At 36.3% G+C, this 19,336-nt stretch overlaps 1 protein-coding gene across 1 annotated transcript in view; it reads left to right on the top strand.

Moving 5' to 3' along the window:
• The window catches only part of LOC123533211 (ATPase MORC2A-like), a 361,550-nt gene that overhangs the window by 295,255 nt on the left and 46,959 nt on the right, over positions 1-19,336 (top strand). The window contains 3 exon segments of the mRNA XM_053519548.1: positions 11,724-11,760; positions 13,656-13,798; positions 14,019-14,151. Of these exon segments, the coding sequence (XP_053375523.1) occupies positions 11,724-11,760; positions 13,656-13,798; positions 14,019-14,151 (313 nt within the window).

The following is a 19,336-nucleotide window of genomic DNA, read 5'->3' as shown; positions in this document are numbered from 1 at the left end:
ATGGCCCCTGAAAGGGCCAAAATTAGCTATTTTGACCTTGTCTGTACAATAGCAGCTTCATTTATGATTTGATATTAACCAAACTTGCACACAACTTGTATCACCACAAGATCTTGCTTCCTTTCTTGAACTGGCCAGATTCCATCTTGGGTTCAAGAGTTATGGCCCCTTAAATTTCCAAAATTGGCTATTTTGGCTTTTGCAGCCATATAGAGACTTCATTTATGGTTTTATTTGATACAAACTTCCAAAATATCTTCAACAATAATAAATCTTGGATTCCATGACAGATCAGATCCAGTTGTAGGTTCCAGAGTTATTTTATATCTGATTACCTCCCCTGATTGTAATCAAAATGGATTTATATCAGTAAGTACTTATAGGACTTGTTTGAAATTTCATTATTGTTATTAGTTGGACGGAGACAATCAGGGTAGATAACTATGGACTGATTTTATGTCAAATTACCTCCCTTTATTTCAAATTAAAATGGGTATATCTCTGTAGCTAATGAAGATACTGATCTGAAATTTTATTTATGCCAACATATTTATTTGGCAGATCCTTCTTTTGTTCACTTACAGTATTTATTATATGCCCGTTTGAAAAACGGGACGTATTATGGGAACGCCCCTGGCGGGATGGCGGGCGGGCGGCGTCCACAGACTTTGTCCGGAGCATATCTTCTACATGCATGAAGGGATTTTGATGAAACTTGGCACAATTGTTCATCATCATGAGACGGAGTGTCATGCGAAAGAACCAGGTCCCTAGGTCTAAGGTCAAGGTCACACTTAGAGGTCAAAGGATACAAAAAAGAAAACTTTGTCCGGAGCATATCTTCTTCATGCATGGAGGGATTTTGATATAACTTGGCACAAATGTTCACCACCACGAGGCGGAGTGTCATGCGCAAGAACCAGGTCCCTAGTCTAAAGTCAAGGTCACACTTAGAGGTCAAAGGATACAAGAATAAAAACTTTGTCCGGAGCATTTCTTCTTCATGCATAGAGGGATTTTGATATAACTTTGCACAAATGTTCACCACTACGAGGCGGAGTGTCATGCGCACGAACCAGGTCCCTAGGTCAAAGGTCAAGGTCACACTTAGAGGCCAAAGGTCAGATACAAGAATGACTTTTTCCGAAGCATTTCTTCTTCATGCATGAAGGGATTTTGATGTAACTTGGCACAATGATACACCATCATGAGACAAAGTGTCATGCACAGTTCCCTTCTTTAGAATTACTTCCCTTTGTTGTTAGTATAAATAGCTTATATTGTAACTTTTTCATTACTAGTCGTAGGGAAAAATCGAGACCACTTTTCTGTAGTACAACATGCATGCTACATCCAATTATGAGGTGTATTCTGACCAATCTCTACCTGGTAAAGATTTTTGTGTGGACTTACAATTTTTTTTTTTTTTTTTTTTTTTTTTTTTTTTTTAAGATTATCTTCCCTTAGTTGTTACTATAAATAACTTATATTGTAAGTTTTTTAGCTCGACTATTCATAGAATAGTAGAGCTATTGGACTCGCCCATGGGTCCGCGTCCCGATTTGGTTAAGTTTTTGTATGTAAGCTGGTATCTCAGCAACCACTTGTGGGAATGGATTGAAACTTCACACACTTATTCACTGTGATAAACTGACTTACATTGCACAGTTTCCATAACTCTGTTTTGCTTTTTTACAAAATTATGCCCCTTTTTTTGACTTAGAAATTTTTGGTTAAGGTTTTGTATGTAAGCTGGTATCTCAGTAACCACTTGTGGGAATGGATTGAAACTTCACACACTTATTTACTGTGATAAACTGACTTACATTGCACAGGTTCCATAACTCTATTTTGCTTTTTTACAAAATTATGCCCCTTTTTCGTCTTAGAATTTTTTGGTTAAGGTTTTGTATGTAAGCTGGTATCTCAGTACTCACTAATGGGAATGGATTGAAACTTCACACACTTGTTCACTGTCATGATCTGACATGCCCAAAGCAGGTCCCATAACTCTATTTTGCTTTTTTACAAAATTATGCCCCTTTTTCAACATAGAAATTTTTGGTTAAGTTTTTGTATATAAGCTGGTATCTCAGTATCCACTAATGGGAAAGGATTGAAACTTCACACACTAGTTCACTGTCATGAGCTGAAAAGCACTATGCAGGTTCCATAACCCTATTTTACTAAATTATGCCCCTTTTTCGACTTTCTTATTCATTCAAGCGACAAGGCTGTTAAATAGTCGAGCGTTGCTGTCCTCCGACAGCTCTTGTTATAATTGACCGTAGGGAAAAAACAAGACCACTTTTGTGGTACAACATAGATGTTACTTTCAAATTGTAGGTGTATTTTAAGGTATCTCTACCTGGTAAGGAGTTTTTTTGTGGACTTAGAAAAACAAATGACTTACAATGATTACTAAACAACCACAAAATTAAAATTCCATTTGCAAAAACAGGTGCTAGAGTAAAGAAATTTGCTGTGACGGGCGTATATTGTGACATTCTGGCACTCTTGTTTTTTTAATTACTTCCCTTTTACGTTACTATAAATAGCTTATTTTTAGTAACTTTTTTATTATTGGCCATAGGGAAAAACCCAAACCACTTTTCTGTGGTACAACATGGATGGTACCTCCAATTTTTAGGTGTTTTTTGACATAAATATACCTTGTAAGAATTTTTTTTCTTCTTTTTGGTTAAATTTCTTCCCTTTGTTGTTCCAGTCCTTTGTATTTAGATATTTTTTTTTTGAGGACCTTCTTGTCTCAAGTGCAATGATAACAGGTGAGCGATATAGGGCCATCATGGCCCTCTTGTTAAAGGTATGGCCCTTGAAATGGTAAAAATATGCACATTTTCACCGAATTATGTGCCTAACTCAAAAAGTATTTGATATAAATTCATGAAACCTTGCTTGAGTCTTTATCATGATGTGACCTTGCACATTTGGAATTCTTCTTGAGAATCTTAGTGCTTATTACAGAGTTATGGCCCTTGAAATAGCCAAAATGGTGGATTTTTTGTTTGTGATGCTCATAGCTCAAAAAGTATATGGCCTAGAATAATGAATCCTTTTCATAAAATGTTTGTTGAGGCTATACCCCATTAAGACTGCAAACATTTGAATTATTGCCCTTTATTTGTGACAAATATACCAGTAAGGGGCATACCCTGTGTCCTACAGACACATTCTAGTTGACTTTCGCTCCTGTCCCCTATTGACTTCTTGCCTATATGACTATGCATTTGGGGAGACATGCGCTTTTCTACAAAAGCATCTTCTAGTTTTTTATGCTCCCCAAAAGGGGGAGAGCATATAGTCGCCACCTTGTCCGGAGCATAACTCAAAAAATATTGAAGATACTAAGTTGTAACTTCACACGATGATAGAGCTCATTGAGAGGAAGTGCAGTGGTAAGAAACCATAACTCTGGATGGTCTCATTTTTGAATTATCTCCCTTTTTGTAAAAAGCTTGTCCAGGGCCTAAGCCTAAAACTGTGAAAGAGATTGACTTGAAACTTTACATATTGATAGAGGTCAGTGAGAGGAAGTGCAATGTCAAAGAACCATAACTCTAGCTGACCCCATTTTTGAATTATCTCCCCTTATGTGAAAAAAAATTTGTCCAGAGCATAATTTGAAAACTATAAAAAGGAATTAATTTATACTTCACACAAATACAGAGGTCATTGATAGGAAGTGCAGTAACTAGGACCTATAACTCTAGCTGGCCCCATTTTGAATTATCTCCCATTATGTAAAAGCTTGTCCTGAGCTTAAGTTAAAAGCTATGGAAGCGATTGACTTGATACCATACATATAGACAGAGGTCAGTTAGAGGATATGTGCAATGTCAAAGAACAATAACTCAGATTGACCCCATTTTTAGCTCACCTGAGTCAAAGGCTGAAGGTGAGCTTTTGTGACCTCTCGATGTCCATGATGTGCGTCGTGTGTCAACAATTTCTAAAAAAAATTCTTCTTCAAAACCACTGGGCAGATTTACACCAAACTTCTCAGGAATGATCCTTCAAAATTACCCAAAGAATTGAAATCCATGCAGAACTTTGGTTGCCATGGCACCCAAAAGGAAACTCTTTAAAAATCTTCTTATCTAAAACTGTTAGCCAGATTTCAAAAACATTTTGATGAAATGATCTCTAGGTGACCCTCTACCAAAATTGCCTAAGCCATTCTGTTTTGGTAAAAACATGGCCTCCAGGGGGTGGGGCTTATTTTTCCTATATGGTTATATTGTAAATTTCAAAAATCTTCTCTGAAACCTGAAGACCTAGAGCTTAGATATTTGGTATGTGGCATTGTCTAATGGGCCTCTATGAAGATTCAGGTTTTTCCCTGACGCACAAAATCTTGCATTTTGACGCATTTTTGCCTGAAAAAAATCGTTACACTGCGCCATTGATGGCGCATTTGTAATCACTTAGTCCAATTCAACCAAACAAGAATTTCAATCTCATTTTCAGAAAATGTGGGTTTTTTCGTAACTAAAAAATAAGAGTCTTATTTTAGCAAACAAATCAAAAGTAGCGAATTTGACGGCTGACCAGCATTATTTGTTAACTTTCGGATTTTATTGCTGCTAATACTTGTACGAGATATTGCAAACACACAAACATGTCGGGTGAATCAGATTCGAACGTTCAGTCCTTTTGTGAAAGGATGCACCAATTTTAGGTGCGAAAGTTACTTGAAAATGAAACATTTGCTTTTATCAAAATAATCATTATTTAGAGATGGTACCTAAAAATTCAAATTGCATCTGATATTATTTTCTGTTGAACACTTAATATCGGAGTACCTCAATTATATAATGGTTTAACTTTCATACTTCATTTTTCATGCTGAAAGGCAATATTTAATCCGAAAAATTTGGTCCTACTTGGAAAAGTGAAGCCAGTGACAGATAACTCTTCTAGCACTATTTAGTTATGTGACCAAAGTACGCATAGATTCGGATGTGTTTCCTAAAAATATAGTTTACTTCATGATCTATGAATAATCATTCAAACAAAACAAGTTGAGCAATATCTTTCATTTTCGAACGAAATAATTCAAAGACAATTATTTTTATTCATTACAGTCGAAAATTTACAGGTATGTTATGATCATAGGAAAGAAAACATTATTCGTGAGAAAAAATATAAATAGACTATAAGAATTTTACGACATCGAATCCCTCAACATTTTACAAAATTCGTTTGCCAAGAATAATCAAGGCCTCAAAATGTACGAGTTAAAACAGAGCGATATAAAAATGTATATTCTATCTTACAGTCACACCAAAACCATACCAAAAACTGTGCCGAAAGAAGTTATTTCACTTTTTATGACACGCACCTCGTGTTTACAAATGTACCTAATTTGCATATTGACCGAGGCGTGCGGAATCGCATTTACCTTGCTGAATTTGCTGTTACAGAAACTTCTGTTAATATAATGTAAACGGTCATTAGTACAAATAAAATGGTTGTGTTAGTTAAAAAGAAATGACAATCACCTTTCTTTAGTTAATCCATCAAAATAACGAAGCCGGTTTCGCTGTCAAAAGTTCCCGTATTTACTGAACGGTGCTATGTTAAAATATTGTTAGTGTGGGATAAGCGATATGCGCTTCAGTTTTGCACTTGATTTGTTGTTGTTGTCGTTGAATACGTGGCCTTAGGTACCATCTCTACATTATTTGTACATACAAAAAATATCAATTTATGAATTTGAAACTGTTTTTTTTTTTCAAACTGTTTGGTTCTATAATTCTCGCCTTTATGTTTACGTTGTGAAATCGTACTTTCTACGATGATCAGTCAAAATCGTTCTAAAGAATTAACTTTATAGCAGACTCAAGACAATTTGCCACTCATAAAGAAAGAAAAAAAGTAAAATAGCAATCTAAATGTGTCAGCCTTACAGTACCTGCTCTAAGACAAGGCTGATATTTTATATGTGAAATGTTAGATCAAATCAGACAAAACTAGTATAATAACAATCATAGGATCTTCCTAACAAACCAAGATAAAGTATACTACATTACATATGCACTACTTTAAGTACTCTCCCCCTGAAATTTCAAATGACCCATAAATTCTAACCTTAGGGGGACATATGTCCCCCATTTGCAAATTCTTGGGAAAACCCTGAAGATTGTTCAGATTGTGCCCCTGGGGTGAAAAGAAGCCCCGCCCCGGGGATCAAGAGTTTTACATAGTCTTATATAGGAAAAATCTTTAAAAATCTTCTTGTCTGAAACCACAAGACCTAGGCCTTTGATATTTGGTATGTAGCATTGCCTCGTGGGCCCTTAATAAGATTGTTCAAATTATTTCCCTAGGGTAAAAAGAGGCCCCTCCCCGGGGGATCCCAAGTTTTACATAGACTTATATAGGAAAAAACTTTAAAAATCTTCTTGTCTGAAACTGCAAGGCTTTTGATATTTGGTATGTTGCATTACCTTGTGGTCCTCTACCAAGATTGTTCAAATTATGCCCCTGGGATGAAAAGAGGCCCTGCCCGGGGAGGGGGGAAAAGTTCAAGGCTTAGGCTTTTGATATTTGGTATGTAGCATTGCCTAGTGGATCTCTAACACGATTGTTCAAATTATGCTTCTGGGGTGAAAAGAGGCCCCGCCCCGGGCTCACTTGTTATATGAGTTATATAGGAAAAAATACTTTAAAAAAGTTTTCTTCATGCCATATTCTTTAATTATTAGAAGAAAGAAGTTAAAAATTGCTTTTCTTTGAGCACTGTTTTATTAGTCCCCTACTGGTTGAAAACCAGTTTTGGGGACTATAGAAATGCGCTTTTCCGTCCATCATTTGTCCGTCCGTCTGCAATTTCATGTCCGATCCATAACTCTGTCATTCGTTAAGGGAATTTAATATTACTTGGCACAAATGTCCCCCATGATGAGACGATGCGTCATGCGCAAAACCTGGACCCCTGGCTTGAAGATCAAGATCACAATTGGAGATAAAGGTCAACAGGGATTTTTTCCTGTCTGGTCCATAACTCTGTCATCCATCAAGTGATTACAATATTACTTGGTATAAATGTTCCCCATGATGAGATGACTTGTCATGCGCAATACCCAGATTCCTAGCTTAAAGGTCAAGGTCACACTTAGAGATCAAAGGTCAATAGGATTTTTTTTCCTGTCCAGTCTATAACTTTGTTATGCAAAATAGGATTTAAATATCAGTTGGCAAAAATATTTCCCTGGATGAGACAACGTGTCATGCAAAAATCCGGGTCCTTAGCTGAAAGGTCAAGGTCACACTTGGAAGTCAAAGGCCATAAAGGTTTTTCTCCTATCCAGTCTGTAACTCAACAATCCTTAAAGGGATTTTAATATTACTTGGCACAGATGTGCCACCATGAGATGGAGTGTTATGCGCAGGAACCAGGCCCCTTGATCTAAGGTCAAGGTCACACTTGGAGGCCAAAGGTCAGATACAAGAATGACTTTGTCCGGAGCATTTCATCTTCATGCATGGAGAGATTTTATGTAACTTGGCACAAATGTTCACCACCACGAGGCACCCCCATTAGCATGACTATACGAAGTATGGAGAGCTATCCTACTCGACCCGGCGTTGGCGTCCTCCCGCGCCCGCACTGTGGTTAAAGTTTTGATGCACTTTCTCTTTATCATTGTTATGACTTGATGGATTTGGTTCAAACTTAAAACAGTTATTCATCATCATCATCCAAATCATATTGCACAAGGTTCATACCTCTGGTACTAATATTTCATGAATTATTCCCCCTTTTAACTTAGAATTTTATGTTATTTTTGATGCATTTTCACTATATCTCGGGGCTTTGAATTCTTCATGTGAGGAAGCCATCCAGCTGGCTTGCGGAAGGTCAGTGGTTCTACCCAGGTACCCGCTCATGATGTAATAATGCACGGAGGGGCACCTGGGGTCTTCCTCCACCATCAAAGCTGGAAAGTCGCCATATGACCTACAGTTGTGTTGGTGCAACGTTAAACCCAACCAAAAAAAAAAAAAAAATTATATCTCTGTTATTTCAGAAGAGATTTGATTCAAACTTAAAATAATTGTTCATCATCATCACTTGCATCATTTGACACAAGGGCCATAACTGTGTCAGCTATATTTTATGAATTATCCCCCTTTATACTGAAGTTCCAGGTTAAAGTTTTTATGCACTTTCACTCTATCTTATGTTATTACCAAACAGATTTGATTCAAACTTGAAATGGTTGTTCCACATCATCACTCACATCATACAACACAAGTTCAATAATGCTGGCACCAGTACATTCTTAGTTGTGTCCTCTTTTTACTAATAGAACTTTCGGTTCAAGTTGCGATGCACTTTTGCTGTACCCCCAGTATTACTAAATAGATTTGATTCAAACCTAAAATAGTTGTTCTGAATTAATAGCCACATGATATGACAGATGGTGCATTAGTTTTGCAGAAGTTTTCCATGAGTTATGTTCCTTTAAAACTGATTCAATGTTTTGAGACTTAAGCTATTGTCCATTATCCTCATCCACATTTGAGTCATTAAACACTCCAGTGACAGCTCCAGCTTCCTCAGATGTACCCAGTTTCACTATTCAGCATTGAAATAGTCGAGCGCGCTGTCTCCTGTGACAGCTCTTGTTTTTAGAACGACATCCCTTTGTTGTTACTATAGATAACTTATATTGTAACTTTTTATATGCCCATATCTGAAAGAGTGGGGCGTATTTTGAACACCCGTTGCAGGTGGCGTCCAAAAGCATGTCCGCTCTCTAAGTCGAACAGTTTTCATCCAATCTTCACCAAACTTGGTGACAATGTTTGTGGGCATAATATCTCGGCAAAGTTTGATAACCACCCAAATCGCCCTAGGCATTCTTGAGTTATGGCCCTTGAATTTCTCAAAATCTGCAAATTTAGCCTTGTCCGCCCTCGAAGTCAAACAGTTTTCATCCGATCTTCACCAAACTTGGTGACAATGTTTGTGAGCATAATATCTCGGCCAGTTTCCAGCCAAATCGCCCTAGGCACCCTTGGATTGTGGCCCTTGAATTACTCGAAAAACTGCAAATTTAGCCTTGTCGGCTCCCTTAGTGGAACAGTTTTCATCCGATCTTCCACAAACTTGCAGATAATGTTTGTGGGCATGATATCTCAGCCAAGTTCGATAACCAGCCAAATTGCCACAGGCATTATTGGATTATGGCCCTTGAATTACTCTAAATCTGTGAATTTAGCCTTGTCTGCTTTCTAAGTTTAACAGTTTTCATCCGATCTTCACCAAACTTGCTGACAATGTTTGTGGTTATAATATCTCGGCCAAGTTTGATAACCAGTAAAATCGCCCCAGGCACTCTTGGATTATGGCCCTTGAATTAGGCCAAGTTCGATGACGGGCGTATTTTGTGACAGTCTGCCACTCTTGTTTACTACTGGCCATAGGGAAAAATCGAGACTACTTTTCTGTGGTACAACATGCATGTTACATCCAATTTTTAGGTGTATTTTGAAAAAAAAAAAGATTAATGATGACATATACCAATCTGTTGATTTTGATCAAACTTGCACACAACTTGCATAATATCTTGATTCCTTTAGAAAACTGGCCAGATCCTATCTTTGGTTCAAGAGTTATGGCCCCTTCAAGGGCCAAAATTTGCTATTTTGACTTTTGCAGTCATATAGAGACTTCATATATGGGTTGATTTGATACAATCTTGCAAAATATCATTAACAACAATAGATCTTGGATTCCATGACGAATCTGTCAGATCCAATCTTAGGGTCTGGAGTTACGGCCCCTGATTGCGCCCTGAAAGAGCCAATAATTTTTAGGGGTGTAACGATACATCGAAATATCGATGCATTGCGATACTGAGTGTCCCGATGGTATGCATCGATAGAAAAGTCATGATCCAATAACAATTGCCGATAGTTCTTTCAACAATCGATAGTTTCGATAGTTTTGAAATTTTAGTAAATACAGATATAATTAATAATTTATAAACCAAGAAACAGAGCCAGCTTTCATTTGCACCTCGGAAAATGTTTACGTCTCCCATTTCAATAATTACCCTCACGGAATTAAACTACCATAAAGGACTGAGAAGTCTGGGAGATAATCAATAAATTTAGTTTCTTAGAAACTTTGATTAAATATATTTAAATAACATGTCAATCTTAAATGAGAAAAAGTACTATGGACATGGAGAAAGTAAGCTACTTGTATGATACAGCAAACTGTTTGGTAGGGCCCTTTAGTGCTGGTACACCTTAGTCCGATCCGTCAATTTTTGTCTTTTTCGATGCTTTGGGTTATTAAACACGTTGACATTCGAAACAAAATGGCCGATTCCTTTGAGTATACCGTGCATAGGTTTATTGTTTTACTTATTGTTTCAAAGCCAAGGAAGGCAAGAAATAGAAAAAAAGTTAACAATATTTAATGTTAGGTTTATTTCCATTTGGCATTTCAGTTATACAAACATCTCAATGTGTATTATCAGCAATTATAAACAGTGCCGTGTCTTAAACTGTGTAATAATTCCAGTCGGTAGTTTTACTGTATAAAACATGGTGGTCATAACTATTGCAATAGTATGGCAATAGTAACCTGCAATAGAATAGTATCGCAATAGTTTTTCAGTAATATCAATAGTATTGCAATAGTCAAAATTGGCCTCAATAGTCACCCCTAATAATTTTGACCTTGTGAACATGATAGATCAATTTTAACCATACTTACACACAAATTAAGTCACAACGGTTCCTTTTGAAAACCGGCTAGATTCCGTCATGGGTTCTAGATTTACTGGTCCTGAAAGGGACAAAATTTTCTATTCTGGCCCTTTCAGTCATATAGAGGTTTCATTTATGCCTTGATTTGATACAAACTTACACAGAATGTTTATCTTGATGATGTCCAGGCCAGGTTAGAAACTAGGTCATGTGGGGTCAAAAACTAGGTCACTAGGTCCAATCAAAAGAAAAGCTTGTTAACACCTAGAGGCCACATTTATGACCCTATCTTCATGAAACTTGGTCCGAATGTTTATCTTGATGAATTCTAGGCCAAATTCAAAACTGGGTCATATGGGGTCAAAATTTAGTTCATCTGGTCAAATCAAAGGAAAAGCTTGATAACACTCTTGAGGCCACGTTTATGACCCTAGCTTCATGAAACTTGGTCAGAATGTTTATCTTGATGGCTCTTAGTCCAAGTTCAAACTGGGTCAGATAGGGTCAAAAAGTAGGTCACCACTCAAATCAAAGGAAAAGCTTGTTATCTCTGTAACACTGTAGAGGCCACATTTATGACCCAAACTTCATGAAACTTGGTCAGAATGTTTTTCTTGATGATTCCATTAGGTCAAGTAACAGTTGAGTGCTATAGGAGCATCATGACCATCTTGTTTTTTGGGTTTTTTTTGAAGAACATGCGCACTTTAAATACGATGATGGTGATTTCTCTGACAAAGACGGACTTTGCATCTGGGAAAAGAGGTTGTGATAGAGCAGTGACACAATTTGTTGTGCTAAAGTCACAGCCCTCTTGTTTTTTTATTGCCCATTTTTACTGCCCATTTCAATAATGCTTGTGAGTAGGCATATTTATGCCCCAATCAGCAGAGCTCTGGATTAAATATTAAATATATGGATTAATAAACAAATTACTGATTTCTTGTACTACTTTTTTCTGTTTTCAGGTTTGATAAAAATGCGCCAACTGTAAGACTGTTTAAAGTAAGTAAAAAAAATCTTAATCTATAAATGCATAAAAGATGAAAATTGAATTTGTCAGGCAAAAATTCTTAAGTATTGTAGGTAAGTTTTTTGTTATTTAATATTTGAAAAGAAACTTCCAGTTTTAAATGTTTACTTACAGGGTTCGACACTAACGGTGTCCCGGGGGCCCGAGGATCCCAAATTTTGAGAAGGAACACCAACTTCTAAAAGCTGGGATTCCGGCTGGATACCTATTTTTTTTGGTCAATGATATCCAAAACGTAAAAGATAAATACCTGTTTGAAAAATAGTTTAACCCTTTCCCACATCGATACGTTTATCACCGTATCTATCGATTACCAAACAGAAACGTATTGACCCGTGTCTATCGGTTACCCGATAGAAACGTATAATACCGATTAACGGCCATTTGAACAGAATCGTTTTATCCCATGTCTCATAATCAATCGCTTTATTTTCGTTCTTTTCCTAAAGAAACAAATTCCGGATGTTTACTAACTCAAAATATGGGATTTCGTCATCATTATTTACGTACAAGATCATGTGGTTACTATTTAAATATATCGGGTACTTTTCAAAGAAAGACACCAGGGTTTTTTCCTACATGTGCAGGACACTACGTCATGGAAAATTACTGAGAAAACCTCTTACAACTGGCCGGTTCGCGGGACTTTCCTCGTTCTAAAAATAACAACCATTTAACATCTAAGTATTTTTAAATGTGTTAGGTCATGAAGGTCACGCGTGATACATGCAGATTTCCCCTGAACAACAATTTGTGTTTACGATGGCTTGGAATTTATGGCCTTACACAAAGAAGTATAAAATATATTTATTTTTATAGCTCTTTGCCTTACATAACGGGAAGTGTTAATCAAAACAGAAGGACCGCGGCTTCCAAATATTTTATGACACCCCAAGAGTTAATTGCAGCGGAAGTTACCCGTGATGTACCGCCGTTTGATCATCAAAATATTACTTAATATTATCTAAAAATATTTTAATTTTTAGTACAAGAATACTGTAGTCGGTTACGAGTCTCGATCTCAGCGATCTTTTTGCACTTTCAGAAATTTTACGATCCGTTATTTTTGTAGTGTTATTCAGTTTGATGGTTGTTTTTTTTATATAAATACTTACCGATTCCGATTCGGAAGATAAGTCTATTAACTATAAATCAAACTTTCAAACATCAAAATGAAATTGTATATGAATTTCAATGTGAATGTAATCCAAAACAGAATTTTATGCCTAAAAATATAATTCCCTTACTTTAACACTTTATATCTTCAAACCTCAAAGAGAAACTACAATAAATTCTGTATCATCGGAAATATAAATGCCAGGTAATATTAAGATTTTATATTTTAAAATATATGAAGAGAAGTCAAGAATTTCAAGAATTTTTTTTTTTATATTAATATAATTTTTAGTGGTTGTCACAGTAGACTTGACAATGATTATATCTATAAGATACAAGTGTCTCCAAAGTCGAGACCTTGTCTTGACATTGGCAAACATGTATTAAATTGATATCAGTTTGGATACATTCTTCTGTAGGAGTTAAGGTGTCAGCCACTCAATACAGAGGTTGCGAGTTCGAATCCCACTAAGGTCACGACCGTAACTTCTCATAAGACACCTGTTGTGATTGTTTTGAGGATTGTTTTTATATATATCATATTATGAGGGATCCCAAAGCCTGAGGAGGACCCCCAGATTTAAAAAGTAGAGATTCCTTTGGGAACCTTGTTCAAATAAGTTAGTGTCTAACCCTGACTTATACATTTGTATACTTATTTACAACACACATTGAAGGTAATGAGAAAAATGTGTAGAGGTGAATAAGTTAAAAGATTTGCCATTTCCATATTTTATTTTGTATATATCAGGAAGATAAGATTAAATCTCCGATTCAAGGACCACAGTCTCCAACATCAGTATCATCACAAGACACTGGGGCCGAGGCACCTTCTTCTTCAACAGGAAGTGGCCAACAGGCACAGCTCATAGAAGAAATTGCTAATGGCTACAGGTAAATGGCTTGTGCATTTCTATAAAGACTGATTTCTAAATTTATTGGTCAGAAAATGAAAATTTGTATTTGTAAGATTTTATGAACAAAACATCAAATGTTTATGCTTTGGGAATACATGTACATGTTTCATTAATGCTTTTGGAAAAATATTTTATAAGTTTAATGTATGTACATTTAAAGTTTAATATTTGTGTTGTTCATGAAGATTTGCTTTCAGGACATGTTTACGATACTTTCTGCCGCCCCAGTGGGTGATGGATAAAGATTCTATCTCAGGCATGACTCCGCAAGAACTTGCATCATTCCCCCTTGATGATTTCTTTGACCATTATGAAAAAGGCCTAAGAAAGGTAAGTGTTGTAAACCAGAAGACAACAATGCCTTCTTGGTAGAATCTTTAATACATTTCATTTATATATTCTTATGTTTGTTAAATAACTTTTTGTTAAATAACTTTTGAACATTCATGCTTGACAAAATGAACAGAAGAAATCAGGTAAAACAAAAAGGTTTGTGGAACCTGATGGATTTTCAGCGTGTTTGATTAATCTACAAGGTATTGTCGTCACTTGATTGTCAGCGTTGGTTAAAATTTTTGTTAGGTCGACCTTTTCTAAAAAACTATAACAACTGTAGCTTTGAAATTTGTTTATCATCATATTTACGTGACTATGTAGGCCAAGAACCATAACTCTGATTAGCATTTTGTCAGAATTATAGTATAAATTTGAATTTTCTGGTTGAATTTTTTGTTTGGAACCTTTTTACTTGAATACTATTAGAAAACCAGCTTTGAAACTTTATCATCATTAGGTGCGTACGTAGGCCAAGAGCCGTAAGTCTGATATGCATTTTGTTTGAATTATGGCCCTTTATTTACTTAGAAAATTTGAATTTCTTATTATTTAGGTGAACTTTTCTTTAATTCTATAAAAGCTGAAACTTTGTACACTTGTTTATTATCATTAGGTTTGTAAGTAACTCTCTCTTGCATTTTGTTAGAATTATTGGCCTTTTTAACATAGAAAATCAGTATTTCTTGCTTGATTTTTGTTAATTCTCTTTTCTTGAATGTAGCTTTGTACCTTCATACATTTTTTGGCGTCAGTTAAGATGAGTTAGTAGTCCAAGAACCATAACTTTTTTCTTGCATATTGTCCAGCACTTAACAGACGAACAATGGCACCTGCAGGCAGTGCTCTTATTAGAATTTCACAATCTGGCTTGTCATGACAAGCAACAAGAAGTATTCTTCCCCAGCATCTATGTTGTGTGTAGACACTATGTAAAGGATAATCAGCAAGCTTATATCTCAATTATTATAGATCATCAACAAAAGAATGTTTCCACAACAAACCAGGTTGTAGGTGATGGTGCATGCACATCTTTCATCAGGTTCTCTTTAGTAACTGCAGAGTTGTTATAAAATTCAAAAATACCCCTATAAAAACAAAGTAACCCATAGATCTTAATGAAACTTAATACAAATTTCACTATTGAGCAGTAGTGTACATGCAGCTTCCCCATGATGAGGCATTGTGTTGCATATTTGATCTATGCTTGTAGGTCAAGGCCACTGTTGAAATTTAAGTAAAAATAGTTTTTGTTTCTTAGCACACTTGTTAATTAGCACATGACCTTTGCTCACATAGAATTGTTTACCTTGACCATGTGAATGCAAGAGTTTTCCACTTGATCTGATAAGAAGTAGGTATTTTTAGCTCACCTGAGCACAAAGAGTTCAAAGGTTAGCTTTTGTGATCGCCCTGTGTCCATCGTCAGTCATCCGTCGTCGTCAACAGTTTGACTGTTAACACTCTAGAGTTAACAATTTTGAGCCAATCTTAATGAAACTTGGTCAGAATGTTACCCTCAATAAAATCTTGGACGAGTTCGATATTAGGTCATCTGGGGTCAAAAACTAGGTCACCAGGTCAAATCAAAGGAAAAGCTAGTTTACACTGTAGAGGCCACATTTATGACCATATCTTAATGAAACTTGGTCAGAATGTTAATCTTGATGATGTAAAGGTCTTGTTCAAATCTGGGTCATCTTGGGTCAAAAACAAGGTCACCGAGTCAAATCAAAGGAAAAGCTTGTTAACACTGTAGAAGCCATATTTATGACTGTATCTTCATGAAAGTTGGTCAGAATGGTAATCTTGATGATCTTAAGGTCCAGTTTGTTATTACTATAAATAGCTTATATTGTAACTTTCTTTATTACTGGTCGTAGGGGTAAGGATTTTTGTGTGGACTTAGAATTTTTTTTTTTTTTTTTTTTTTTTTTTTTTAAGGTTTACTTCCCGTTGTTGTTACTACAAATAACTTATATTGTAACTTTTTGCAATCTTTTTTAGCTCACCTGAGCAATGCTCAGGTGAGTTTTTCTGATCGCTCAATGTCCGGCGTCCGTCGTCCGTCGTCTGTCGTCCGTCGTCTGTCAACATTTAGCTTGTGTATGCTATAGAGGCTGTATTTTTCAATTAATCTTCATGAATATTGGTCAGAATGATAACCTTGATGAAATCTAGGCCGAGTTCGAAAATGGGTCATCTCGGGTCAAAAACTAGGTCACTAGGTCAAATCAAAGAAAAACCTTGTGTATGCGATAGAGGCTGTATTTTTCATTTAATCTTCATGAATATTGGTCAGAATGATAACCTTGATGAAATCTAAGCTGAGTTCGAAAATGGGTCATCTCGGGTCAAAAACTAGGTCACTAGGTCAAATCAAAGAAAAACCTTGTGTATGCGATAGAGGTGGTATTTTTCAATTAATCTTCATGAATATTGGTCAGAATGATAACCTTGATGAAATCTAGGCCGAGTTCGAAAATGGGTCATCTCGGGTCAAAAACTAGGTCACTAGGTCAAATCAAAGAAAAACCTTGTGTATGCGATAGAGGCTGTATTTTTCAATTTTTCTTCATGAATATTAGTCAGAATGATAACCTTGATGAAATCTAGGCCGAGTTCGAAAATGGGTCATCTTGGATCAAAAACTAGGTCACTAGGTCAAATCAAAGAAAAACCTTGTGTATGCGATAGAGGCTGTATTTTTCAATTGATCTTCATGAATTTTGGTCAGAATGATTGCCTTGATGAAATCTAGGCCGAGTTCGAAAATGGGTCATCTGGGGTCAAAAACTAGGTCACTAGGTCAAATCAAAGAAAAACCTTGTGTATGCGATAGAGGTGGTATTTTTCAATCGATCTTCATGAATTTTGGTCAGAATGATTATTTTGATGAAATCTAGGCCGAGTTCGAAAATGGGTCATCTGGGTTCAAAAACTAGGTCACTAGGTCATATCACGTAAAAACCTTGTGTATGCGATAGAGGCTGTATTTTTCAATTGATCTTCATGAATTTTGGTCAGAATGATTGCCTTGATGAAATTAACCCCAAGTTCGAAAATGGGTCATCTGGGGTCAAAAACTAGGTCACTAGGTCAAATCAAAGAAAAACCTTGTGTATGCAATAGAGGCTGTATTTTTCAACTGATCTTCATGAAATTTAGCCAGAATGATTACCTTGATAAAATCTAGGCTGATTTCGAAAATGGGTCATCTGGGATCAAAAACTAGGTCACTAGGTCAAATCGAAGAAAAACATTGTGTATGCAATAGAGGATGTATTTTTCAATTGATCTTCATGAAATTTGGTCAGAGTGATTGCCTTGATGAAAACTAGGTCGATTTGAATATGGGTTATCTGAGGTCAAAAACTAGGTCACTAGGTCAAATTAAAAAAAAATCTTGTGTATGCGATAGAGACTTTTTTTTTCAGTTGATATTTATGAAATTTGGTCAGGTTGATTGCCTAAATGAAATCTAGGTCGAATTTGAATATGGGTCATCTGAGGTCAAAAACTAGGTCACTTGGTCAAATCAAAGAAAAAACTTCTGTATGTGATAGAGGCTGTATTTTTCAGTTGATCTTCATGAATTTTGGTCAGAATGATTGCCTTGATAAAATCTAGGTCGAGTTTGAACATGGGTCATCTAGGGTCAAAAACTAGGTCATATATAAGAAAATGCTTGTTTTATCGCAAGAGACCAATTTTTTGGTCCAATCTTAATGAAAATTGGTCAGAATATTTGTTTCCATGAAATCACTAGGTCAAACATGTTTTACACTGTTATGGAGTGTTTCTTAGGTGAGCGACCTAGGGCCATCTTGGCCCTCTTGTTTTATTTGGCATGAATGTTTGCCTCAATGCGACAGAGTGTCTTGTGCAACTCCCAGTCCTTTTGACAGCTGACGGGCTCAACATGTTGCCCATGAGAATCTAGTATTGTTCTGCAGTTGTGGCATTTGAATAAGTCAAAATTGAGACAATTGACAACTAGTCTGCTAGTAGAGTAAGTAATTTGCAGTGACAGTTTGCCACTTTTTTGAGGGATCGAATTTAACATTTTTTCCCCACTAGCAATTTTTAGCTCACCTGTCACATAGTGACAAGGTGAACTTTTGTGATCACCCGTCGTCCGTCGTCAGTCCGTCCGTCAGTGCGTCAACAATTTCTTGTCTGCACGATAGTGGTTTCATTTATGATTTTATTTTAACCAAACTTGCACACAACTTGTATCACAATAAGATCTCGGTTCCTTTCTTGAACTGGCCAGATCCCATAATGGGTTCCAGAGTTATGGCCCCTGAAAGGGCCAAAATTAGCTATTTTGACTTTGTCTGCACAATAGCAGCTTCATTTATGACTTGATTGGTACCAAATTGGCACACAACTTGTATCACCATGAGATCTTGGTTCCTTTCTTGAACTGGCCAGATTCCATTATAGGTTCCAGAGTTATGGCCCCTGAAAGGGCCAAAATTAGTTATTTTGACCTTGTCTGCACAATAGCAGCTTCATTTATGATTTTATTTTAACCAAACTTGCATACAACTTGTATCACCATAAGATCTTGGTTCCTTTCTTGAACTGGCAAGATTCCTTTATGGGTTCCAGAGTGATGGCCCCTGAAAGGGCCAGAATTAGCTATTTTGACCTTTTCTGCACAATAGCAGCTTCATTTATAATTTGAATTTAATCAAACTTGCACAAAACTTGTGTCACCATAAGATCTTGGTTCTTTTGTTGAACTGGCCAGATCCTATTATGGGTGCCAGAGTTATGGCCCCTGAAAGGGCCAAAATTAGCTATTTTGACCTTGTCTGCACAATAGCAGCTTCATTTATGACTTGATTTTAACCAAACTTGCACACAACTTGTATCACCACAAGATCTTGCTTCCTTTCTTGAACTGGCCAGATTCCAATATGGGTTCCAGAGTTATGGCGCCTTACAGGTCCAAAATTGGCTATTTTGGCTTTTGCAGCCATATAGAGACTTCATTTATGGTTTTATTTGATACAAACTTCCAAAATATCTTCAACAACAATAAATCTTGGATTCCATTTCAAACCTGTTAGATCCAATCGTAGGTTCCAGAGTTATTTTATATCTGATTACCTCCCCTGATTGTAATCAAAATGGATTTATATCAGTAAGTACTTATAGGACTTATTTGAAA

This window comes from Mercenaria mercenaria, chromosome 12 (assembly GCF_021730395.1).
Source record: "Mercenaria mercenaria strain notata chromosome 12, MADL_Memer_1, whole genome shotgun sequence".
Classification (NCBI taxonomy): Eukaryota; Metazoa; Mollusca; class Bivalvia; order Venerida; family Veneridae; genus Mercenaria; species Mercenaria mercenaria.
The sequence above is the reverse complement of the archived record's forward strand: the minus strand, read 5'-3'. Positions and strand labels throughout refer to the sequence as shown.